Here is a 27,569-nt window from a genome sequence, read left to right on the forward strand (position 1 = left end):
GCAATACAGGGACAGGTAAAATAAATTATGACATTTGTGCAAAAAAAAGAAAAAAGAAGACCTGGGCCAACTTGTGCCACCATGCAGTGGTCCAGCACCACGGCCTCATTAGGTGCAGGTGCCCAGCCTTTCTACCACCAGCCGAAACAATCTCGTGTCCTTATAAACTGCCCAGTCAATGGTGCTTTTATTGCCACAGCAGCAAGGGGGCCAAGACATAGGTTTCTTTATTTTGGTTCCTGGGATCTTACCTCTCTACCTTCACCCTCTGGCTCAGATTCTGGCGCTAAACACCTTGCAGGTGGTTTCAAGGACTCGGGAAGGTACGCTGTACAACGCTCGAGCCACATGAGCTCAGGACCAGCCAAAATCATACCAATTTTAGCTCTGCACTCAGGGTCTACCCAGGACAGCAGCGTGAGAAAACAACAAAGTGGGCTCTCCACCTGATCTGCAAAGCTGGCTTGCCCATTGCCCAGGGCTGATAACTTTCCTCGCAGTGGCCTAAGGCAGGTGTCCCTGGTAGGGAGGCATGAAGGCCTGTTTTCTGGCTGCCGTCCTGTGCATATCAGCTGGGCTCCCACACACCCTCACCTCCCAACAAGGCACCGAAGTCTCCCCCTGCGTCCTTCATATTGATGTTTGCGCAATGAATACAAATCACATTAAGTAAATGTTATGGTCTTATGGACAGGAAAAAGAAAGCTGAGGAAGAGTCTGTGGAGGAAGGAGCTTGGCCCCAGACCCCAAGTTATGTGGTCTCTGGTCTGTAAGGATCAAAGTCCTAAACCAGAAGAGACTCTGGCAGGATAACAGATATTCTTGAGCCCCGAAGCACCCACAATGCAAACAGAGCCACGCGAACACACCCAGATGGATTAAGACTTTGGGGGCGGATTTCAATCATTTCCCCCATTCTTTCTTGTATGCAATAGATCACTCTCTGAAGGAGGAGGAAGACAGTTCTATAGGGGACATTTAGTGATGCGTGACCTCCTTTGGACTACAGAACCCCTTTCTCCACCAACCAGAGGGCTAATAATGGTCCTGTCAATCAAGATTCAAGACATCCTGCCAGTCAAAAAGATGTTCCCTCCCTGAAACAGAAGACTGGAAGGGAAGGATATGGGTCACTGTGGTGGGGATCCTTTTGCAGATACACCCTGAGTTTCTCAGGTCCAGTTCTGAGATTACTCACACCTTTCCAGTACATTCTCAAATGTACTAGAGTCAGTTGGCTTCGTTGTTTACAGCCCAAGGCACTCCCAGGACCATGATGGAGAGCCCAAGCCTGAATCTGAGTGCAATGTATGTAAAGGCATGCCCCAAGTCTTTTCCCTGCCCCTGTCCTGGGTGCGAAAGCAGGGGCTTACTATGGCCCAGATTCAACTACCAGACGGGAGCACACCCTAGGAGCTGGTGGATGGTGGGAATCAAGTCCTAGTGCACAGCTGTATACCAGACCAGAAGGTCCCTCCCACTCTGCTGTGGGAGAAAGAGTCACAAAGTGCCAGAGTATTTGTACCACTTGGTGGCAGCAGCTTCTCCTACAAGGCAATATACATCTTATAGGTCACAAGCAGAAGCCAGGAACAAACTTGAGGAATACAAAAGAAGTAACAGAGCCTGGGTCCTTCCTTCTTCCTTTGAGGAGACCCCTGGGTGTACAAAGAGCTTGGAAATCCAAGGCCTCCCCAAGTCCCACCGTCTTTTTCCGTTCAGACAGATCTCACCTTTTTCTCATCTCCATCCTGCAGGAGGTGTAGGGCACTCCTTCGGTCATTCTCATGTTGTCTCAGGGCGCTGCCATGTGGCTGGGGCAGGCTGGAGGGAGGGGATATGCTGCGGCCCTGGGGGTCCACCCAGGTGTAGATGTGGTTGGTGACATAGCCCCCAGGGATACGCCCGGCTGAGTACACACACAGCACCAGCTTCTTGGAGCCCTTGAGAGCCTGAAGAGAGGGGAACACAGTTAGAGGGAAGGGGGCACCCCCACTCTGCCATTACTTCACCTCCCATCACCAGGTCTTAGTCCCATTCCCCACGCCACTGCGTGTGAAAATGGAGCATCGGTCCCATCCTATTTCAAGTGGTCTAAACACAAAGTCATCTCTCAAGATACCTGTGCAGTGGAGAGTGAACTGAGCAGACCTGAGGCCCCTATCCTTACACGGCCTGAATGCAGAGCTGGCCCTGGGCTGGTGTTGGAGACCTTGGCTTTGGAGTGTAGCTCATGCAGGGACTCCCTCTTTGACACCGCTTGTGCCACAGCGTGGTGATGTTGAGCACCTGCCTGTCTTCTGCAGTCTGGGACGTGGGTACCATAGAATGCCTGTGTGACTGGTCCCCAATAAACCAGATAGTATCACACACATATCAGTTTGACCCTAGGAGGATGATGTGTGCCCTAGGCGATGCGTTGAGGGCTTCTAGAAGCTTGGGCCTCCTCTGGACCTCACTACTGTTACTCGTATCTAAATCTGAGCCCAGTTCAAGGACAGTTAGCCCCCATAGGCCCCCTGTACCCATAGTTTGACATCCACAGATTCAGCCACAGAACAAAAATGTTTTTGTTTTGTTTTGAATGCATCCAGGGACCTGGGTGGGGGCGGGTTGCTCGGTGGTTACAAGCATTTGCCATACATATGTGACATTAGACCCCAAGGACCCCAAAGTTAGGCTGACATGGCAACCTCTTGTTGCCCCAGCAGTTGGGAAGCAGGGACAGGATCCCCAGGGCAAGCTGGCTAGCTAAACTAGTTAACTCACAAACTCTGGAAAGAACTGGGAGACCCTGTCTCAATAAGGAAGTGGAGGGTCACCGAGGAAGACATCAAACACCAAATCTGTGCTTCCATATGCATGCATATGTGTATGCACATCTGAGGATTGTATTTTTAAGTCTGCATCTGTCCTGAATATCCACAGACTGTTTCATGTTAGCATCCCCTAAACAGCACACGGCAGTAGCTGCTGGCATGGGTATAATCCTCTGGAGAAGACTCAGTCTTTTGCTATACCACTTAAAGCTTTTATTACACTTATTTATTTGTGTTTATGTGTATACGTGCACATACACAGAGGCCAGAGAACGACTTGTGCCAGCTGCTTTTCTGCATCCACCGTGTGGGTCACCGGGTGTGGAGGCAAGCTCCTCCTTCCACTGAGCCATCTCACTGGCTCTCGGGCATAAATGCACTCTGGAGCCAAGGTGCTACAGATTCTAAGGGACAGGAATATATGCTGAACACGTGTGACACTTTGTGAAACGTTCTAGCTAAACACTGACCCTGCCTGACAGTGGTCTCGGAACCCCAATAACATACTAGATACAAGAGTCAAAAACAGAAACATCAACAACAGCAGCTTAACCCTTACAAAGGGTTGTGTGTGGCAGGCCTTCCAACCCGTGCCTGCACGTACCATTTTGGGAATCCTATCATGGGTAAAGGACCCCCTCCCCCCCCAAAAAAGTCAAAGCTAAACATTGAGCTCAGAGTTGCAGGAAGTCAGTCATTTGGAGACGAAGCAGCTGCCCCCACTGCAGACCCAGGTGGCTGTAAACGAGAGAACAGATTTTGCAGTTTCAATAACAGCTTGTTTAAGGAAAAATGCTGAATTCCCCTTTTTTCCCCTAATGAAACTTCTCCACCCCATCCCTATTCCTTAACTACAAAATCTCAGCTTGAAGTGTTCAATCTGTGTTGTGGTGAACTCTGGCCATTACTTGTGGGCCGTGCACCCTGATCACGGTGCAGGCAGATCTTGAGACATCGCACCCTACGTAAAACAACGCGGTTCTAGCTGTGGAGGTGTCTAAACTCTTGTCCTTCATTTCCTCCTACAAACTAAAGTCTTACAATGATGGGTGGAGCGGAGGGCAGGAACTCTCGGCCTATACACACAGCAAGGGGTTCCCTTCACCAAGTTACTAATTTCAAGTATAAGCACCATCTTTGCTGTGCAGTTTTCCAGTACAAGGATAGAGAAATACAAGGAGTAAGGAGTCAGCCAAAGTCTATACCCTGGGGTAGAAGCTGAGGCCAGTCACACTGCTCTTCCACAATGCACCTGTAATGGGGATGGGGGCACGGATTCTGGGGGACAGTCAAGCATCAAGCATACCTCATGTTAGGGGCCCCAGTATGTAGCTATCCCAAATTTAGACACTGAAGCTCTATTTTAGTGAATGTGAGAGTATGGGGCCTTGGGGGATGAGGCCATGGGGATGGGGTTTTCATGACGAGATTAGCGGCTTTACACGAAGGTTGGGCACACGCACCAGAGCTTGCTTGCTTCCTATCCTGGTCCTTTGCAAGCCAGGAAGGTCACCTGATCACACCTGCATGCTGTCTCGGGCTCCAGACTCTGGAAATGCCAGCAGATCAGTTCCGAAGATATAAGCCGCCACTGTGTGAAATTCTCCTAAGGCGGCCCCAGCTGACAATGCACCACAGTTGGGGCTGGTCTGACTCAGTGAAGGTTTCTCTAGGTACTAAACTTGTATGCCGCTGGAAGAGCACACTGACAGAGGCTTTGCAATGCCACAGACATGACAAATTCTTATGTGAAGTGGGGTTGACAGGCTACAAATCATGGCTTCTAGCACAATCTCAGGATGTCAGCAGAAAAATCATGCAAGAAAACAAAGCATTAGAGATCACCAAGCCCAGCAGCTCCTGTGGATGGGATTGCCTGTGGCCGTGCTATAATGAAAGCAACCTGCTTTCAATATGAGAAAATAAGAATACAACGCCTAAACTGTTACCCCAATCCGCTTCTCTGGGCAAAGGGTGAGGTTTCTTTCAGACAGCATGGGGCCCTGGCTTTCCCAGGGTGCAGGGCCTCGCTCTGCTGTCCATAGGCAAAGCCAGGCCAGGGTGGAGGAGCAGCAATGAGCAGGGCAGCTCTCCAAAACTCTTTTTAGATAGGATTCTTCGGATAAGGAGCAGGGAAAGATTTACAGTGTTCTTGAGTATTCCCTGCGGCTCCCCTGATGGAATAGTGGGGAAAACCGAACCTTTGTGAAGCTGGAGACACAGGAGAGACGGGCCTTGGATCTACCAGGTGTGTTTCTGCTCCAGCAAAACAGAGAGTGACTGTTGGGATACAGGCAAGATCAGCAGGAGCAGAGGCACCTACACCTCCTGTCCGCACCTTCCTATGCCCTCTTCCCTGCCTGCTGCTCTCTGTTCCAAAAGGACAATGCTTCCCTGCCTGGGGCACATGGTGAAATTAAGCCCGACCAAGAACCTACTGTGTACCAGGCCTGTCAAGGGACAAATTACCACCTTGTGCACAGTAGGCTCTTATGATACTTATGCTTAGAAAGATGAAGTATAGCCAAGTGCACAGTAGAGTCTCACAACAGTTGGGTCAGTTAAGTGACAAGCCGTGTCTGGGGAGACAAAACTGCTCCTGTATACCTCAGGTCCTCAAGATGGCTATTGCCTCATAAAGACAAGGTACGATCACTCACACAACAGGTCCACATGATGTTTGTCCTTGCTGAGGGACAAGGCATCATCAGGTAGCATTATAGGCATCGATGACAGCTGTAGTTTGCTGACAGGCATGGCATCACTAGCACACAGTAGGACTTCATGACACCTGCATTTGATGAGGTAAGACATTGTTTCTGATATAAAACATGTCCCTACAACACTTGTAGACTGTTGAGAGGCAAAGCTTGGGCTGTCACACAATAGGTCCTGAGAAATGATTGACAGGGTGTCAGGGTGATATCATAAATAGTACCCCCATAGGAAATCACAGCCACCATAGGCACCACCATGCAGCCAGGGGATGATACTGGCAGGAGCTTATAGACTGCCCAGGCTAGGAGAAAGGGTCAAGTTGCGGTTATCCACTGAGAAGCACTGGGCTGGTGGCTTGCCCTCTCAAGGCTGTGTGTGTAAATGGGGACAAATGGAACTGTGGGCATGACTTAGGGCCTGTGTGCACAGCAGGTGTCCCGCAGACAGCAGAGCCTCTGCCCAGCTCCCTGCGGGACTCTCCATGGAGAGGAATCTACAGCAAAACATTGTCTGGGGAGTCAGGAGGAAAAGCGAGGGAAGAGAAACGCTGCAGTGAGCATTAGCATCATTGTCGACTCCACTTGGTCAGTTCTATAAATAGGCGAGCAGCAACCTTGAGAAAGAGGAGGTTAATGCCTTTGATGAGAACACCACTGTTGGTGCCGCCAGGGTGCAGCCTTCAGTGCCACACCCGAGTCCCCGTGCCGCCTGCCCCTACGTTTTACAGAGGGGCTGCCTAAAAACCTGAGAGGGGAAGGGGTGGAGCGGGAGGGTACGAGATACTGCTCAGGACAAGGAGTCCCAGCCCTCATAAACTCCACCTTCTTCAGTGCAAGGCTGGAGGGTTGCCAGCCACATCCCACGGGCCATTCCGGAGCCTGATGCTGACTCTTCTCTGAGGATAAATGTGGCTTCCGGGGTCATGGAGAGCAAGAACATCTCTGATGTTCTCTATTTTTCTGGAAAAATAGAAAGAAACAAGAGTCCTGAGACAGCACTTTCTGTGGCCAGGCATGCTTGGAACCCAGCCTTGAGCCGCTGGGATGGGAAGGGTGCCTGCTACTTCACCCTCTTTAAGACCCAAAAGTGCATGTCTGGTGGGAAGGCTCACAGACTCAGCTGCTACCTTCTGGTCTCCACTCTGCCTTATCTCAGAGGGGGTCAGTAAAGGAGAACAATCTGAAGGACAGCCGGGGACAGCAAGGTCCCACCCACAAGAAGGTCAGGTCAGTCACTGTACCTCTCTTAGAGGAGCACACCCGGTAACCTGCACCCTCAGATATCAGGGAAAGCGCAAAGACCTCAGGCTGGTGAGAGAGAGACAGGCCTGACTCTGCCATGCCATGCACAGTCTCGCTTGGGGATCTGAGGTTTCCTCTTGCCCTTGCTTGGCCTTCATTTTGCCAGCTGGCAATAATCAGGTTGGACTTTGCGATTGGTAAGGTACCATCCAAAGGGAACTTCTAAATCCATCTGATTCAGGGTCATAGTGAGTGGCCACCTATGACAGCAGAGAGATCCGGGCCTTGGGGACAGGTAGGGAGAGACGCCAGGCCTGCAGGCTTGTGAGCAGGCCATTCTGGGGGGTGCTCTTCTTACCATGCCGCTGACCCATACCCTTGAGCTTGCTGTAAACTCAGAACACAGAGGAAACATCACAGGCATGCTAAGAGGCGGACCCAAAACTGGGTTTATCAAAGATGTCTGAAGGCCAGAGACGGCCCCAAAGGAGAGGTAAAACGCACAAACACTTCTGTGAAAGCAATAGGTATTTGTGTTGCTGGCATCAACACTCCTCCCTGCAACAGTAACCCTGGGACCAGCCCGTCTGCCTCAACCAACTGCCTATCTGCTGTCTGCTTCATGTATGTCACCATGGTTCCTGTCCATCTGTTTCTGTGGTGCAAGGTGAAGATCATGGTTCCACTCCCTCCGTAGGTGGAGGAGCCCACTGCACGGGCAGTCATCAGAATGCTAGCATGGCTCTCACCACAGTCATCACCTGCTACTGGAAAAACCGGACCCAGGGGCTTCCCTGTGCTCTTCCAGTGCAATCAGAGCAGTCCCGATCTGACCAACAGAGAGGACGGGGCAGGTGCTCTCCATCACCAGACTGCCGTCCAGGGCCACGTCAGGATAATGGGAATAGGGATTATGCCTGCATGTCTCCACACATGGTGCTCTCAGAAGGCCAATCACCTCACTTGGCTTTTAGGCGTTGACTCGGATGCCCCTCCACAGCAGAGGTCAGAATGACACAATTCCCTGCAGAGGGCAGAGGAATAACTTGGAACAGCCACAGCACACGACTCAATGACGAGTTGTGCTCCAATAATGCATGGAAGCAAACATAAAGAAGGCCACAAGGGCCACTGACGCACGAAAGAAACTTCCCGCATCCAAGGAAGGAGAGGGCATTTCAGGGTTCAGACCTCAAGGGGCAGGCTCTTCTCTCTGGGAATGGACTCTAACTCTGATAAAGACCCAGATTATTGGTCTGGAAGGAAAGGGGAGAATGAAGCAAGCCCACTCTTCCTGACCCCATCTCAGCCAGGGTTCAGACATATTGGAAAAGTTTCCTAGCTCTGCTGATAACTTGCTTTGTAATACTAAGCAACCCTCCTAATCTCTCTGTGTGCTGTTTCTGTAAGAAGGAATTGAAGGGGTTAGTAAGACTATGTACACTGTCTAAACAGTGGGGGTTAGTAAGACTATGTACACTGTCTAAACAGTAGGCGTTAGTATGACAATGTACACTGTCTAAACAGTGGGGGTTAGTAAGACAATGTACACTGTCTAAACAGTGGGGGTTAGTAAGACTATGTACACCGTCTAAACAGTGGGGGTTAGTAAGACAATGTACACTGTCTAAACAGTGGGGGTTAGTGTGACAATGTACACTGTCTAAACAGTGGGGGTTAGTGTGACAATGTACACTGTCTAAACAGTGGGGGTTAGTAAGACAATGTACACTGTCTAAACAGTGGGGGTTAGTAAGACAATGTACACTGTCTAAACAGTGGGGGTTAGTAAGACTATGTACACTGTCTAAACAGTGGGGGTTAGTGTGACAATTACACAGTCTAAACAGTAACTGGCATGTAGTAGGCTCTACTTCTCTATTCCAAGTCCCATCACCTCTGGAAGTGTCCCTGGATTGTGAATGACTCTCTTCCAAGGGCATTCACCATGCTTCTGGGTTTGCATTGCAGCTACACTCTGGGTTCTAAGTCAAGTTCATCCAGCCTTTAAGGAAAATGCACATTTGCATGTTCTATTTTCTCTATTATCTTGCTTTGCTTATCTTCAGCATCCACATAAGAGACAAGAGTGTGTCTGTAGTCCCAGCACTAGGCAGGATGGGGGGTAGGTAGTTAGGGACAGAGACAGGTAGATAGAGGAAGAGCTTGCTGAATCCAAGAGCACCAAGTGTAGTAAGAGACACTGTCTCAAAACACTTGGGCTCACTGAAGCATGGCCACACCAGTAGAAAAGGCGGTAAGAGCCACACCTTCAGAGGCTCCTTAGAAATCCATCCCAGATCTGCCACTGCAGCCAGGGGCAAGTCACTAATCTACAGCCAGCTTCCAAGGCATGAGGTTGAGCAACAGCGATACCATGTCATAGAAGGTTCAACGAGCCAATACTCATTGGGGGGATGGCTCAGTAGGTAAAGTGCTTGCTTTACAAGCATGAGGACCTGAGTTTGGCTCTCTGACATCTCCATAAAAGCCAAAAACCTATCTATAGTCCCAGAACTAGGCAGGGTAGAAGGTAGGTAGTCAGGGAGCAGAGTCAGGTAGAAGGCTTGCTGAATCAACAAGCTCCAAGTGCAGTGAAAGATACTGTCTCAAAAAATAAGGTAGACACCCAACTATGCTGACCTCTGCATGTGCACATCTGGGTGAGTATACCTACAACACACATGTAAACCACACACATATACTATAATAAAATAAAATAAAACAAATTATTCGGCGCCCCAAACATATGTTAAGAGCTCAAAGGGTCAGGCGTTATTCTAAACAGAGTTCTTTGCCACCCGTCCTTTTTGACTCAGTCCTGCATCTTGTAAAACCATTATGGATATCTACAAAGCTGTCTATGGGGCTTGGGAGATGGCTCAGTGGCAGAGAACGCGTCCAGCATGGAGGCCTCGACTTCAACCCCCAGCACTGCAAAAACACAACAACAAACAACAACAAAAACAAAGCAATAACAAAACTATCTTCTTTGGTCATAAATAAACTCATAAGGGAAATTTTAGGTACATTAACTAAACAATTCATTCATTAATTCATCCATTTTATTGCTTTTGGGGTTTTGAGACCGGGTCTCACATAACCCAGGCTGGCCTCAAACTCATGACCCTCCTGCCTCTACCTCCCAGGGACTGCTATTATAGGTATGCACAATCATACCCACCTCCACTTTTTTTAGATGAAAAATATTTGGGGGCTATTTCATAACCAAATCAATAAAGCTAATGTGTTTCCACACTGCAAGAGGAACCAGCTTGGCGTTCTTACTCCTCTAACACTGGAAATTTGGGCTTTTACTTCTTGCCAGTAGAGACATTTGTGATTAACATCCTCTTAAGTACAGTGTTGAGTTCATATGCACCTAATTTTCTAGATTGGGCATCTTCATTTGTGTACAACCAGGACCTGCCTTTCTGCCTGTTGTGATTCTAATGGGCACCTGCAGGGGGCAGCAATAGAAAATCACAATGACAACAACAGTCTTCTTCCAGCTGACGAAAGAGGAAAGATGTGACTCTTTTGCAAGGTCACAAACAAAGTAAGAGGCCGGGCTTGAATATGAATCTAGGCTTCTCCAACCCCACCCACCCCCTCCCTAGGGGTCCAGGACTGCAAGGCCAGCAAAACCAAAACTCTACACCTTGCCCCAAATAGGGCAGTTTAAAAGGGGTACATGGGGCTTACAGGCTACAAGCTGGCAGTAGTCCTCAGACTACTGAGCTCTGATTAGGTGCTAGGTGGGGATGGCCACGTGGTCTGAAAAGGCCTCTCCACTCAGCCTGCTTTGAAACAGAGTAGAACTGGCAGTGTGCACTCCATACCAGCAGCGTAGTTCAACGTCATACGAAATAAAAACGCTAATGGGCGCCATTTGCTTCAGTGTTAAGGGCCTAACTGTAGAGGCCCCCAGACTCCTCTTTCAGCGCCAGACAGCACTTCAGAATGAAAGTGGTCCCTCTCCCTTCCCTGTGCCGTCTGAGGAATTGAGCTTCCTCTTCTGGCCCTGCACCTCAGGCCTGCGCCAGCCCCGCCCCGCAGCTGTAGCCGCCGCCAGCCACCTGAGCTTTTCTGCAGTATCAGGTGCTCCGGGCTCCTTTCCACCTCAGGCCTCTGCACGTGGGGCCCCTGTTCTGCAAGTTCACCTTCTACATTCTTACTACAGGCGATTGTCTTATCTACGGGGTCCTCAACAGACTGGAAGGTGGAAAATTCTCGTGGCTCGATATCAGGTGTTTCCAGGGGTAGAAAACAGGCTGGGGCCAGGGGTTCCACACAAAGTGACAGGAAGTGACTTGGGCAAGAAAGCCTCCCTCAGTGTTGGCCACCAGCAGGGATGTTACATCTCAGAAGGGTGGATGGCTTCTCCGGGAAAAGGAAAACAATTCACTTCATATTGCACTTGTTTTTAAATCATGTTAAACAGCCTAGCTGAAGTCTAAATCCTAGTCCTCCTGCCTCCACCCCTTGCCTGGAGTGCTAGGATTATGGGCACTCAGCTGCTGATTTCTAGAAACCTCAGAACACTCACTCCCGAAGATCACTCTGTTTTAGGTGTTTGTCTAGTGTGTGTGTACGGCTAGTGTCTGTGATAAGTGTGTATTCATGAGTGTGCTGGAACCCTCATGACCCTTGTGTGTGTGAAGATTAAAGACAGCCTTGGATGTTGGTCCTCAATCTCTTGATACTGAGGAAGAGATGTCTCCCTGGTTATGAGCACTTGCTGCTGTTGCAGAGGATCCAGGTTCGATTCCCGACACCCACATGGCGGCTTACAATTGCCTACAATTTCATAGTTCTGGAGCAAGGGGATGCGGAGCCCTTCACTGGCCTGTTTGGTAACTGCATGCATATGCTACACAGACAGTGCCTTCTTCTGACCTCCAAGCACACAGTGCACACAAGCATTCAAAGTCCTCATGCACATGAAAATAAATCTTGTCAAAACAAACAGAGCAATTTCTTTCTTCTTTCTTCTCTTTGTCCTTCCCTTTTTCCTCGTTCTCAGCCTCATACACCAGACTATTGTGATTACAACTGTCCTCTCATGTGGCTTCTAGGGACTAAGCTTGGGTCCTCACAGCTGTGTGGCAGGAGCTTCACCCAACAACACTCTCTCTCCCCCAACACTCTAATCATCAGAGTTTAATACAATCTCTCAACCCTCTATCTTCTTTCTTTTTTAAGATGGGGTCTCTCTGCATAGCCTCGCTTTATAACCAGGGTGACCTTGGCCTCAGGCCTCTGCCCCAATGCAGAGATTAAAGGCATGTGGTACCCTGCACAGCTCCTTCTGCCTTGGTAATGATGCACTTTAAAAGTTTAACTCATTTAGCACTGTTTACCTAAGTAGGAATATTAATTGAGACATACAAAAATAAAGGAATTAAACAGGTAAGAGTATGGAGAGGGTGTTAAATCTTGCCACTGTGGTAGGTGCTCACTGACAGATGCTGAGTGGATGAACACGTGGTCTTGAAATTTTGGCACGTCTAGACTAAAAATTTTTGTGCAGTCAGAGGCAGAGATCCTTCCCACGATAGTTCTGATGTCCCCTCCCTCCTCTCCCAAGCTTGGTCTAAGAATCCACATGAGTCATACACATGCCCTTACACAAAAGTCACACACCGTTATTGTGATGGCATACCAGTTCCGTGGTCTGGTAAGAACATTCTATCAGTCAACCACAGCTTAGCTACAGCATCACTAACATCTGTATGCCAAACTGGGAACACGATGTGGTCCATCTGCTCCACATCTGTATGCTCGAGCTGCTGCAAACATGGAGGAAACACCCTGTCTCAGGGGCATCTGTGGACGTGCTCCAGGACCCATTCCTGAACCACAGCGCTCTGCACGCACCCTGAAAGAATGTGGTGTGCACAGGAAGGAAAACTTAAAGGAGGCAGGGGATTCCGTGCACAGAGACACAGGAAGTGTGGCAGTGCCAGAAGAAAGGGCAGGAGGTGGCACACAAGTGAGAAATGATGGGTGAAATTTGTCTTTGAAGGGGCCTCGGAGGTGCCCCCCCCCAGAACAGTAGGGAGTGTGTCCTGGGGGAGGGGCATACACCTTTCCAGCGGTAGCCACGGTAAGCTGCCATGCTCTGTAATAACCCTCAACCACACTCCTGTCGCCAATCCTATTGAACTCAGAGTCACACACAAAGGCCATGAAAGTAGGAGGATTGCTAATTGGAAAAGGGAAGTCAGAGGGAGTGAGAAGGGGGTGATGACCAAAATGCACTACAGTCCTGTAGAATGAAAGCCATGGCTGTGTGTGATATATGCTAACCAAACAGAAGAGACATGCCTTCCGTTAGGACCTCACTGACGGCGAGCTCCCTCCTTTCCTTTGAGTCTTCTGCCTCCTCCAAAGCCTCCATGTCAAAGAGGAAACCTTCACTTTTGCCCTGGGAACATGGATCCCAGGGCTGGAACAGAGATCTGACATCTAAAAGCCCCTCTTCTTTACTGTCATTGCCCCTAATAACTTAGTGGGTTGCAGCTTGCTGTTCAAAAAGAACTGAAAAAACATCAACAAGCAAGAGAAGGTGTGTGTTGGGGGAGGTGACATCCTGACCTTGGGAGGAGTCAGAAAAATCTGCAGGGAGCATGGGTGACAGTGACCACAACTCCCAAGATGAGGGCAGAGAAGTTTCCAGAAAGACATAGATTCCTTTTCAGTGCATATCTGCAACTGCTCACAAGGCTGCCTTCTGGTGCCTTCTAATCTGAGTAAATTGCTTTACAAATGTTCTTTTAATTTTTGTCTTTTTTATTCTCTCTCCTTTTTAGAAGAACTAACAATGCTTTAGGAATCACAAATACAACTGCTCGAGATGAGTCTCAATGGGTTTGCAATGGACTGTTTTATGGCTTGAGATCAGTTGTCAAAGTGCACGTCTGTTTCTATCAATGTCAATTTCTCGGACCAGGAGCAGATCGCCGAAGGGATTGATTTACTGAGCCTGGGAACGGCCTCAGCCCTCACCGCTTGCTGACCTTTCTCAGCTGAAAAGGGACAGGCTTCCAATTTAATTCAGTTTCAGCCTGAGGAATCTGAATTCCAGGTGGATGATCAACCATCTTTTACAAAGCCAACCCAGCGAATGTCAGAAAGAAAAAGACTGATAGGGTTGATGGACTGAATACAAACTTGTGATTAAATGGGCAGAATAGCAATAAGAAGTTATAAGTCAGAATGCACAGACACATCCACATGCACAACCACAGACATGGAAGATGGGATAGTGTTTTGTCTACCTGCTTGGAAAATGGAAAAGAAATACACTCTCCAGTATGGGCACAGATGGTTGGAAATGAGGGCTCTCACATACAGTTAGCGTGGGTAGGAAGGACTAGCAAAAAACAATTTCCTTCCGAAGAGCAGTTTGGCCACAGTTCTCAGAAGTTTGAAACTGGTGCCTCCCCCGAGCCAACAGCATCTCCAGAGAGCCCCGGGAATTATTAGTGACACGCTGAAAGATTAGTGTGACGATGTGGAATGCAGCAATATGGCCAGCAATGAAAGGACACACTGTCCAGCAGGAAGAAATCAGCTAGCTAAATCACACATCTCTTCCTTTCGATGTATAATGCTGCCATTAAAATCACATACTAGAAACGTTTTTCAAGGGGGGAAATGCATATATTGCTGGGCAGAAGCAGACAGACAGACAGCTGCAGTCAGACAGGCAGGTGTGTGGAGACTCCCAAATAGCAAGGTTCCCCTGGGAAGGGGGCCATGATGACACCCAAAACAGTGCTCATGGGGGACTGGAAACACACAAGTCTATTTATAAACAGGAATGACTTCCTGGTAGATGGGATTACCTTCAATTCTAAGACTTCTGCTTCTTAAGAGTCATTAACCTGTGTTTTGCCATAATGTATGTGTGTGCACCACATCTGTGCTTTGTAGGTGTAGAGGGCAGAAGGTGGCACCAATTCCCTGGGGCTGGAGTTACATATGGCTGTGGACATATGCATATGCCATGTGGGTGCTGGGACTGAACCCAGGTCTTCTATCCTTGTATGGGGGAGCATGCACAAGGAGGTCAGAGAACAAAACCACATAGTCTCCCTCTTTGTCCTTCTTTATATGGCTCAGGAATTGAACCATGTTGTCGGGCTTCCATGGTAAGCCCTTCTATTAGCTGAGGCATCTTGCCAGTCCGCTGTTTTCCAACTGAGCCCTTATATTTCAGGTCATTCAAATAAATACCGGGAGAAACACACACACACGCGTGCACGCGCGCGCACACACACACATAGACAAGTACACATACATCTTACTTCCAAGACGCAGGCAGACTTTTTCCATGTTTTCCTATAAACCTAGCAAATTGAACCTTGGGCTTGTCCAGTCAAACTGGTGGATGGCAGATGGCCACCAGTCTTACAAAGCGCTGAGCCCCCAGTCCTCTGATCCTGCTTCCATACAGTATGGATAAAGTAAGGGAATGCACTATGCAGAATGATCTCCAGCACTCAGTTACTCTAAGGGCGGGAGGGGTGTCGGGAAGTGAGTTGAGATGACTGTCATCTAGCAGAGAATTTTCATGCACAAAATCAAACCCTGACAAAGCCAGGTATCGTGGTGCATGCCTCAGGTATCGTGGTGCATGCCTTTAATCGCAGCATTAATGAGGCAAAGGCAGTAGGATCTCTGTGAATTTGAGGGCAGTCTGGTCTACATACAGAGTTCCAGGACAGCTACGACTACACAGAGAGACCTGGTCACAAACAAAGAAAAGCAAAGCCAAAACAAAACAACAAAAACCAAATCAACATCTGACAAAGGTCAGGGCATAGCCAGGAAGAGAAAACAGAAAGTAACAGGAGGGTCGAGGGGACGATGGGAAGACCCTAGAGTGGCTCCTGTCCCCAAAGTCTATCATAAAATACAAGGCACCCAGGAAAGGCAGGGTAACCAGAACCTGGATTTCCTGCCTCCTTGTGGGTTTTTTCACCAAATGGCCACACAGCCATTTCCACAGGAAGGAACTCAGGGAGGAAACACACAGAAGCCTTCCGCTAGCATGACTTCTCGTGCAGAGCCTTGGCAGTGAGTGCGTGCTTTGGAGGCAGGCAGACCTAGGTTCCAAGACCAACCTCACTTCCTCCCTTCTAGGTGCTCCTAGCCAGTCACCTCCTCTTGCTTGGGGAGTGGAAGAGTCATGTGGGGTGCACAGAAGCTCCTGGTGGCTTAACCTTGGTAACACTGGCTATTATGCTATGGATTATAAATATCTGTGTGTCATTCCCTTCACACCTTCTCTCTTACCAAAAGGATCATCGGTTGGTAGGTGCACAGACCCCAGCACAGCTTGTGAAGACAGCAGGCAGTCCTCAGATGTTCAGATTAACAGATGCACCCAGTACTTTAATACAGGCTCTGCCTTGCCACCTGCACCTGCATTTAGAGGTGAGGAAACCTGAGCAGAGAAGTCAGGTGACTTGCCTGCACTGCATGGCTCACATTAAAAAAAAAAATGCTTTTTTTTACTTTTATTTATGTAGTGTGTGTGTGTGTGTGTGTGTGTGTGTGTGTGTGTTTGGGTTTATATGTAAAGGTCAGAAGACAACATTCAGGAATCGGTTCTTTCCTACTATGTGGTTTCTGGGGATCAGACTCAAGTCAGCGGGTTTGCTGCAAGCACCTTTACCAACTAAGCCATCTCTGCAGCCCTCATCAACTTTGATAAAGCTAAGATGCATGCTGGAGCTGTACAACATTGTAGAGCTAGACTCTGAAGCCAGAGCTGGAACCACCAATATGGGAAGTCAGTTCTATCTGCTGTTCCTCTGGTCAAGAAAGCCTGGGTCTACAACCTGGCTCTGCTCTTGACCTTGCCCCAGCAGTGATGCAGGAGCTAACAGAGAGCTTCACAGCAGCACTGGGGAAGGAAGCTTTGTCGTAACCCATCCTGCTCTCATGGCCACATGGATGGAGGCAGGGACCCTCCAAACAGTGAGACAACTCCACCTGCAACAGTCACAACAGCAAGTGACAAGCTCCTGCAAGGACGCTGTGAGGTTGTGCCGGCTCACTGTAAGCCCCCAGTATGTTGTAGGGGAGCAAAGCAGAGGGATGTACTGAGGGAGGGGAGGGCAGGATCAGAATGTTTCCCACAAATGGAAGTGATGACAGGGTCCAGATAGGTCTGGGGGGCGGGGGTGCACTGAGGTTTGGGCTGATGGTAACTCTGGGTGTCAAAGGTGGACAGGAACAAGCCTTATTTCGAAGAGTGTGCCACCTGGTTGGTCATGTGGGTTCCGTTTAGAGACCCGGTTGGAAGCAACAACAACAAAAGCTGTCTGTACGTAAAAGCTGATGAGGTTAAGTACCGTGGAGGACAAGCTAAAAAGTCGGACCCTTGCCTTGCGGTATTGCAGCCGTGGAATGGACACTGTGGACATGTGCTGCTCTCATTGTTAGCAAAGGCTGACCGGCCAATGGCTAGGCAGGATTTTCAAGGCAGAGAATACTGGGGAGGAGGGTACAGTCGGAGGAGATGCCACGATGGACGTGTGTACTGAAGTAAACAAGCCTTGGACAGCACACAGATGAACAGAAATGGGTAACTTTACGTTTTAAGAGCTAGCTAAAAACAAGTCTAAACTATCGGTTTAGCACTTATATTTAATATTACGTCTCTGTGTGATTATTTGAGGAGCAGTTAGCAGGACAGAGCTGATCCTTGGTCTAGACAGAAAAGTCCACCTACACCCAGCTCAAAAGCAGGGATCTAGAGAAAGCAAGGCCTGAACAGAATGAAAGACAGACGTGAAAAGCGGCAGCGAAGAGGAGATGTGTGTTCCGAAATCCCGGGAAGGACTGGGCTTGGACACTCCTGCGTCGGGCTGGAGCCATCCCCACAGTAGACTGGCAAAGAAAGGCAGATGGTGGCCAGATGGGTGGCATGGGCATATATTAGGGCCAGAGGACATCAGGGACACAGGCTAGAAAATGTGCAGAAATGCAGACTTGTGTACTGAAATTAAGTCTTGGGAGAAGAACTGGGGAGTTGCAGGGGCTCCAGGAAGAGAAGTGAGGAAAGTGTTGGTATCTGCAAGGAGGAGAGGAAAAGGCAAGCCCGGCCCATACAACAAAGCAGGCCACCGCACTCTGAGCCAGAAGATTAGAGGGCAGAGGAAATCCCCTCTCCTAATGTTTGAGTGCAATCTTCACAGCTACATGGGAGATGAACTGGACCACATTTCTTAATCAGAAGCCTCTTAAAGAGGTCTAGCACACTATTTCGGATGTGGTTTAAATCAATTACAAGATTTTTCCTTAAGTATAAAAAGTCTGTGCTACCAAATCAAACTCCCACCTGCATTAATTGCTTTAATGGGTTCTGGAAATGGCAGCCTCCTGGCTTTCCTCACGGAGACCCCTGGGGAGCCCATCAGGGAAGGATGCTGAGACCAGGGACAAGGCTGTCTTCTCTGGGCTGTCTCATCAGCCTCCCATTAGTTAAGGCCTCACACAAAAATAATGGAAAGGCAGGTGGGAAAACCCAGTTCCATTTATCTGCCGAGCTTTATTGTGGTTATAAAGCAAAATTGCAGATACCAACGGCCAGACAGAAGCCATCACATTTTCAAAGACACGTGGGGATGCTGACTCCACCGGGCACATGACTCTGCGATTCAGACAGCCACAAGCCAACACACAGGCCCCAAAGCAAACAAACAAAACACCCAAACAATTAGGCAGGCACACTAACGGCTTTCGGAGCAAAGTTAGAACCACCAATAACATCTTCTAGTGTAGGGCTCGCAGTGGGGCCTCCACAGTCCGAGTTTTCCATCTCAGTATGCAGTGATACAAGCACAATGGCAGGTTTGTGAGGACCGTAAGTTATGTTCAGTATTGGAAATGTCTGAGTCAGAGAGACGAGGAGGCCTGAGCCAGGTCACCGCTAAGAAACACTGACAGGTAAATGCAAACGCCATCTCAGACCTCCCTTCCTGAGACTCTACTATCAACTGACCTTACACATCTAGAAAGATGCTCAAGGTGTTGGGTGGGGGAGGGAAGGATGTAAGAGTGGCTGGGTGGGCCCAACTTGCTGTTTGTCTCCTGTAGCCCAGGAACCTCTAAGTCCATATGGAGCTAAGGATGACCTTAAACTGATTGTCCTGCTTCAATTTCCCCAGTGCTGTGCTATGGGTGAAGTGTGTACCACCACACACCGTTACTGCGGTCCTGGGGATTAATGTCAGGACTTCATGTACATGAGGCAAGTGGTCTAACAAATGAACACATCCCAGAACCTCTTGGGGGGGTGTGTGAGGGGGTAAATGTTAGAGTGGGGGTTCCTGAAGCAAGCAGGATCCCCCATACTTCAGTGCTGGGGTGGTTTCAATTTGCCTGGGGACTTTATCAATTCTTAGGCTTAAAGCTAACCTGTGTGAGTCAACAAGTGAGCACTAGACCTTAGATATTTGTAAATACCCCCTTTCCTATTTATGTATTTGAGATCTTCCAAAGTCAGGCACGGAAGGGAGAGTAACCACGACACTGGCTGACGGCTGAAGCACAGCCACAGCCAGTGGAGCAGAAGGAACACAAATTCCCAAGGTGCTGGGACTGGAAAGGAGAAGAAATGGATTCACTTCCACATCCTCGAAGGATACGGCATTGACCACAGGTGTGATTACTGGAGGCCTAGCCTGGTGCATGTTGGGGCTTCTTGCAACTCGCAATTGCTTTAATAAAGCCCCAAAGCCAGATGAAGCTCACCCCAAATTGGCTCATTGATTGCATGAGAATGCATAAACAATTCTATTTTGGAACCACAGACACAATCAGACTGTGGAAATAACCCGCTTCTGGGAATGTGGCTTTAAAATTACGAGCAAAGTGATAAATTAACTTGCCGACAGGGTCTCACAGAGTGGATGCGGGCCACAGAAGGTGGGAAAGCTGTCACCTCTCCAGACACAGACTTTGATGTTTAGAAGTCTTTAAATAAAACAGAAGTAGAAGTAGAGGGATCCAAAGGTTTTCTCACCTGGTCAGTCACGGATACCCAGAACCATCCCGAAAGGAGGCAGACAGGAGCTCTATGTCCACTCACCAGCCCACGACCAAGGTTCAGCCAGCTTCATGCAAAGCACACACAACAACTTATGGCTTTCCCTGGGTTTCCGTTCAGGGTCTCCACATGGACTTCCTCAGATCTCACACTCAGGAATGAAGAGATGCCTACTAGCCTGGGACATCATTCTACTCATCCAGTCAGCGCTCACTCATTTGTTGAAGTACCTACCGGAGGTGTGCTGGGGCTGTGGGAGCGAGAAGAGCACAGGCAGCGTTGGCGGTCACAAAGCTTCTATGTGGTGGGGAGGAAGATGGTTGAGAGACATAAAGAACTTCCCATCCTGGGGGGACAGCCATGCTGAAGGAACCAAAGGATGGGATGGAGGTGAGGGTACCGTACTCAAGAGGGTGGCAAGACATACGGATGTCACAGTATTTAAAATGTTTGGTGGCTTGCAGATGCTATTAGAGCCATGCCCTGCTACTTGACAAACTAAGGACAGGGCTGTGTCCTCATTCTGACTTCTTACGTCATAGGTTTGCAGTTTAGAGAATGTATGGACAAACGGCTCTGATGGACAACGAGATGGCCTAAACATGTCGCTCTGCTCTGAGGTTAGGGTCTCTGAGACGCTCTCAAATGGCCCCCACTGTTAGGCTCTGTCTCTCAGAGGGGTTCTGACATTGCCTTCCAGGATGCTGGCTACACAGCCCTTGGGCTGGGTTCCAGTCAGAATCCTCCTAGACCATAATCTTCCTTGGGACAATGAAATGGCACAGGAGGGTCCAAACACCTAGTACAACGCAGACTCCGCGCAGGGATGCAGTAAAGCAAAGGCGGGACGCAGCAAACGCCAGTGGGGCTGCGAGCACGCAAGCAGTGGCCATAACTTCTCTCTGACAGAGATGCAACCCTGGGAGGGGGGGCTGGAAACGGCGGAGGGGGGGCATGTGTAGGGACTCTTCATCTTGCGTATTTGGCCATAAACTCAGAACTCCTCACAAGGGCTGGGCGAGTAAAACACCCGCTGCACGAACGTTGGATCCGAGTTCAGATCCCAGCACCTGCTGAAGAGGCAAGGGTGGCGGTGAACATCTGTACCGTGGTGCTGGGCAGCGGGGCAGGCAGATTCCTGGAGCTCACTGGCCAGGCGGCCTAACCAAACTGCTGAACTACAGGTTCACTGAGAGACACCATCTCAGAATAAGGTAGAGAGCAATAGAGAAGGACACCCAATGTCACCCCTGGCCTGCTCCTCCCCCTCTCTGCCCACGCACACGCACGCACACACACATTTGCATGCATTAATGCACACACCCACATAAACATACATATACCCCTATACAAACACAAATCTGCTCTCAAAAATGAAAAGAAAGAAGAAAGGAAATCAAAAGTAAGGCTCATGTTCTCTGACCCTTGGCCCTGTGCCTGCAGCTGCCACCTGGAATGCAGGAAAGGAGTGGAAAACATGCTTCCCCTTGGCACCTGCCCGGCTGTGAAGTAAAAGGAAACGGCGCTGCCCAGAAACTTTATAAAAGCACCTCCACCCTGCGGCACAATTAGACATCTGTGAGCTTAGACTCTAGCTTGCACTCTTGCTTGGGGGTTTAAAAAGAAGGAAAAAGGAATGGGTATGTGAAGATTGGTACTTAGCCTCAAGGGGCTTCCAGCCATTTAATGTCATTTCTTCTAATCAGATTCTCTGGTCCTGGCTGGGCACTCGAGTGATATCCCCAAACAATGGGGACCAAAAGCCATAAAAGAGCTTTGCTAGAAAGCCAGCTGGAGCCCCGGCTCTCTCCAAATGCCTGCTTCTCTGCAAAGCCCTTTGCAGGTCGGAGGGAAGATTAAGAATCCGGGGAGACATGCATGAGCAGACAGGCAAGCGCAGATGACGGGCAGCCTGCAGTTGACAGCGGCAGGTGGGGCTGTGCTCCTGCATGTGGCTGGAGGCAGGCAGAGGTGGCAAGCAGCAGTGCACACAAAAGCCTAGGGTACAGCAGCAGTGGTGGGGACCCACACTTCTCTCTGCAGCTCCATCCAAAGGAGCACCTGAGGCTAGTCATAAGCCACCTGGGGTGGCCAGCGGATCGGGATGACAGAAGTACCAAAGCCAGTGCTAGGCTGATTCTCTACCTCTTAAGTCAGAAGACAAAACAACTACCAGATCATCAATGTCACCCGGGCTGACAGAAACAGGGCTGGAAAATGTGGCTTTGCTTTAACAGCAAAGAGCCGGCTGCAAGATTTGCCTGTCATGGGCATCGTTTTCTACAGCCCGGGATGTCAGCCTGAGACTGCATTAAAGACACAGACCCTCTCCCGGACCTGCATAAACTCTGGACATGAGGTAACCAACAGCTTTCTGGAGAGTGGACTCTGCATCTCACTGCTGACTGGATTCATGAGAACCAGGAATTGTTACTGGGCAAGAGAGGAGCCAGTATGTACCCACAGTTTCCAACTGGAGCCCAGAAAAAGACCAGGTGCAAGAGACTAGGTTTCAGATACGAATCTGGAAGCGGTAAGAATATATAGTGTCCTCAACAACCACGGCAATGAGATGACAAATGTGTCATTCTGAACCTCCTGAACAAATATAATGACTTGTATTAATGTTGACAGATTCCTCCTGGGTTATTATGCAAAGGAATGGGAGAAGTGATAGTCTAATTAACTGAAAGGGCCCACGAACACTTCTTAATGTCTGAAATATTTCAGATCTTAATTTGCTGCTCAGATTTACCTGTGGGAAAGCTGGGACTGCAAAGAAGCTCTTCAGTTTTTATTAAGCACACACACACACACACACACACACACACACAGACATATACACACATATACACACATACCCCAAACAGTAAAGCACGCACACACACACACACACACAAACCAAAGAATAAAGCACACACATACACACACACACATACACACACCAAACAGTAAAGCACGCACACACACACCCCAAACAGTAAAGCACACACACACCAAACAGTACCTGGGCATCCTAATGCTGCTACCTATACCAACAAGGGACTAGAAAAGCTAGTGGGTGAGTGGATTTGCTCCAGATCTCCCAAGATGGTGCTGTTTGTGCCCCAGTCCTACCGGCAATTCCCACTCCATCTGGACTCACACCAGGGCTGCTGTTCTCGGGTTGAGAGATGAGGGTGAGAGACGGCAGCCGGGCTCCCATCGACACAGTGTGTAACCCATGGATTTCCTGATTTAGCACAAAGTTACCAGGAGTGCCAAGCTTCCCTTCTCCCAGTCCGTGCCAATTCTTTTTGCCTTAATTGAAGGCAATTCCAAAAGAAGAAGAGCACAGATTATCAGATGGTCTACATGCCGGCGGGGCAGCACATTCCAAGCAAATCAGACTCCCACTGCTGTGAAGGACCTTGGACACCCCCAAACTCATCTAGCCTGGAGCAGATAATATCTGAGTCTTGTCCAAGGTCACACACGGCAAGTATGCAGCAGAACTTAGAGTAGCAAGAAGTCTATGGCCTGACTCCTTGGCTGCCTGATCTAGCATGTCCGGGCTGGAGACCTTTGAACGAGCACTTTAAAAAAATTTACTAGTTTGACTCTGGTTCATTCTTTTTTCCTCTTGAAAATCAAGCATTTCAACACAATTCTACATAGTGAGTGGTTTGCCTAATCTACATTTCAACACAATTCTACATAGTGAGTGGTTTGCCTAATCTACATTTCAACACAATTCTACATAGTGAGTGGTTTGCCTAATCTGAACTGGATAACTGGACTTAAGAAAGGGATGGGAATCCTGCTAGGCACAGGATAAAATTCCCAGCAAATTGCTCTGGGTATCAATGAATGTAAGATCAATCAAGAAGAGGAGTCAACTCTGTTTACTTGATCCTTCTTTTAAAAGCTGTGTTCCTCTTTGATGCACAGGCGCTCTGACACTGATTCTTAGAGCTTGTTTTAATTGGATTTTCTTTATGTTGTATGTGCATACAAACAATTAATCTCTCCTCTGGGAAACTTCTGAGGTTCACTTCCTTTTGTCATCATAAAAGAAAAATACAGATTTTTTTTTAATTAAAAAGATATCTTCTACTAAATGGGATGGAGGATCCTTGGGCAGAAAGAAGACACAAGCAGACAACTCGGGGACACTGAATGAAGCCTGGAGTCCAGCTAGCATCTGCACACTAACCAAGGAACCCTCTGGGTCCTCTAGCTCATGGCTGACCAAGACGCCCCACATACAGAATTTCCAGGTGATGACAACTTGTGTCTCCCGGAGGAACAGGGGCCCCTTCTGGGTCTCTGCAGTTTATTCTCCAGTTGTTCCAGCTGTCCACCTGTGCATGCTGCAACCCTGCAGCGGCGTCCGCTTCTATAGAACCACTGCAGATTCTGTCCCCTTCATCCCTGAAATTAGGATGGCACAACATTCCCTTTCCCCGTGCTTCCGAAGGGTCCGGAGATCACGTGTCTGGCACTGGCTACAAGAGGCTCTCTTAGGCCAGAAGCACATTGCACAAGTATAATCACCAGGAGGAAGGCAGATGCCCAAGTCTAGTCAGGTCACACGGGTCCCTGTGTTGCAGATGTCACACTTCAAGGATGTTCCTGTTCTATTCCGCTCAACCCTGGGGTAAGTGTCCCTCTGCAAGCAGCAAGCAGCTGCTGATGTCGGTACTGATGCAAGGTACTGCCCCGAGCCACAGCTCAGCGCCACCCAGGAGCAACTCAGAGAGGCTGAGACACACAGTTCTGAGCGCAGCGTTTTCGATGGCAGATGTGAGGTACGAACTGGAGGAAGAGCCTGCATTGCTCATGGTCAGGAGCCTTTGCAGTCTCTCATCTAGTGAAGATGAAGCGACTTCAGCTTCTGTTAACCGCCAGGAAAATTAAACCCGTGGTTATAAGCAGCATTGGGATCAAGTCTCCCTAGAGCATCAATTGATCATTTGGGAACTTTGGACCTCTAAGGACAATACTAATGGACCATTTCTTTATAGATATACGGGATGCAAGATAAAGAGGAGAGAACCAAGTTAGGGAAGGAGCCTGAGAGAATAAGAAACCAGGCAGAGCTTTGCTACCCCCATAATAATAAAAAGCCATCAAGCTTTCCCCAGAAACTGGAAAGAACACTTCAGAAACCTCAGGGGCCTCCTGAAAGTGGGTCCTTGAGTAGAAAAGCAAATGATCAGAGACAGATGATGGTGTCCCAGGCACTCACACTGAGTCTGCTTGACTCAGCTGACCGAAAGCCACTGCACGCTGCACAGGAAGCAGCCCTGGACTGTTGATACCTAGAAGTGTCCAGCAGCCAGTGTGTCTGATTTGGTGCAACTGTGTGAGTTGGGCCAGAGAGTGGGGTGGGAGAGCCCCACAGGCTAGCCCTAACCAGGGGGAAGCAGTTCTCTGAAGAGAGCAGATAGTGAACTGTCATTACTTTCCTTCCAACTCCTCACTTGGTGTTTAGGAAGCAGTAGGCCTGGTGCTAAATGCTTATGAGAGAAAAACCCTTGTGTCCACCAAGGGACCCAACTCTGTATCTTCAACTGGCTGCTGTTCACTCGCCTTGGGTGGTAAGATTAGCAAACACGAATACTCCTCCACACAGCAGGGTTAGATTCCTACTAGCTGGTTGTGGTGAGGTTATTTTTCTCAATTAACAGATACAATCACATGCAAAGTGCATACTTTCACGGGACTGTGGGGTTCATTTCGGATGTACAAACAAGCAGCCTAGTTTGCAACAACGTCAGGAGCCAGTTCTCTGGTCTGGCTTGTTCCAGGAGATACTGGCTAGCCTACAAACAGTAGGGTTAGCCCCAGCTCTGTGGTCACCCAGCCTCCTCCTGGGTCACTAGCAATGGAGCAGAACTTTCTTTCAGAGGCAAAACCCTATGGATCCCAAGAACAAGGTAGCAGCAGCAGCAGGGGGACCATCAGTTAAGCAATGCCAAGCTCGCTTGGAACCTCCTAAGACTCTACAGCCCTTTTCACACTTTGTGACCAGACATTTGCTTATGTGATACTGTGTTTGTGCCTTAGCCTTCAGGGCACCCAAGGCAAAAAGCACCATTTCCTCTCTGCTTGGAACACCTATTTATCTGTGCCACAAATTAGATACTCCTCTTTTAAAGTCGGAGGACAAAACAAAAACACAACAGGAGACCAGAAGGCTCAAGCGATTTGGTATAAGAGACAACTGCACAGGGCAACCGAAAAGGCAGCACTATACTGGCGGTACCGTCCTCTTACCACTCACACAAACCAGAGCCCTACCTTGACAGCCTCCGCGTGGGTCACCCGGGCTAGAGATTTATCGTTGACGCGCAGAATCTGGTCCCCGACCCGCAACCCTTCCTTCTCAGCCAGAGAGCCCGGCTCCACTAGTGACACGTAGATGCCCACACCGTGTTCCGAGCCCCCACGTATGCTGAAGCCCAAGCCCTCGTGGGCCTTGGCGCGCCGCAGGCTCACGAGCCGCACCTCCCCGGGCCCTGCGCCGTCGGGAGCGGCCCAGGCGGGCTGCCTATAGGGGGTGGTGGCTGGCAGGTAGAGACCCTCGGCCGTATACTGGTCGAAGAGCAGCTGGTCGGAGCGCGGGATGACCAGTCGCAGCATGGGCAGCAGACGCCGCTTGACCGGGCTGTCCAGCAGGACGCGCAGGGTGCGCACCAGGTCGAAGACGTTGCGGCGCGCGTGGTACGCGTTGAGGCAATGGGTGAACTGCTCCCGCTCCGGCTCGCTCAACAGCGCCGTGAGCGCCTGGTGCAACTGGCGCACGTTGGCAGACAGCAGCCGCAGCCCCGCGCCCCCGCCGCCTCCCGCCGCGGCCGCCGAACCCAGCGAGCCGGTGGAGGACGAGCTCACCGACAGACCGTCCAGCTGCCCGTTCATCTCCCCGCCGAGGCGCGGCCGCGCTCGGGGCGCGCGGCGCGAGGCGGCTGCTGCACCTGCGGCCAGCGGCGCGACAGCTGGATTCCCGGGGGCGCCGAGGTCACGGCTTGGGGGAAACGCGGAGACCGTGACCGCAGTCTAGACCGGCCGGAGAGCAGGGACGACGGCTGCAGGGTGGGTTGCAGGGGGTGCTCAGGAGCAGTGGCTGGATCCTGGGGAGATAGCAGGGACCGCGGCTGGTGTCCCAGGGGCACGAAGGCAGCGGGCGGGGTGGGGGGTAGCGAAACTGGAATCCGGAGGACGAAGAGACGGCTGTTGCAATCCTGAGGACGCGAAGACCGAGGCGGGATCCTGGGGGGACAAAGAGTTGGTGGCTGGAGGCCGGAGGTCTCGGAGACTGCGGTTGGAGGCCGAGAGGAGCGGGGACAGTAGCTACATGACGGAAGACGCGGAGACCACGCGTGGCCGCAGTGGGGGACGCAGCCACGCCGCCCGCCCCGTCACACCATGCCCGGGGCTCCCCCAGCCGAGCTGCCCATTCCTCTAGGGCTGGGGGACCCCAAAGTCAGAAGTTAGGGCGTCGGTCGATCTAGTCCCAGAGTCCGAAGGAGTCGCAGCCAGAGGAGCCACGGGGGCGTCCGGCGTGGGGTGCGGGGCATGTCCCGGGCCGCCCACCATGCAGCAGCCCGGGGTCCCCGCGCCCCAGCGCCGCCTGGGCGCACACGGAGCCACGCGCCGAGAGCCCGGACTTTGAGAACTGTTGAGCAGCTCTGGGTCGAGTCTTCCAGCTAGTTCCGACGCCGTCTCTGCCAGCCCGGT

At 50.0% G+C, this 27,569-nt stretch overlaps 1 protein-coding gene across 1 annotated transcript; it reads right to left on the bottom strand.

Annotated features, from left to right (window-relative positions):
- Nucleotides 1–1,733: 1,733 nt before the first annotated feature.
- On the bottom strand, nt 1,734–27,569 carry LOC121445800 (whirlin-like; the record flags this gene model as incomplete). Its single annotated transcript, XM_041647930.1, has 2 exons — nt 26,133–27,569; nt 1,734–1,952 (listed from the first exon to the last, which is right to left on the bottom strand). Coding segments are annotated over exons 1-2 (837 nt in total), but the record flags the coding sequence as incomplete, so codon positions are not given.

Source organism: Microtus oregoni, unplaced genomic scaffold (genome assembly GCF_018167655.1).
Source record: "Microtus oregoni isolate MIOR12 unplaced genomic scaffold, Mior012 000757F_ref0000005, whole genome shotgun sequence".
Classification (NCBI taxonomy): Eukaryota; Metazoa; Chordata; class Mammalia; order Rodentia; family Cricetidae; genus Microtus; species Microtus oregoni.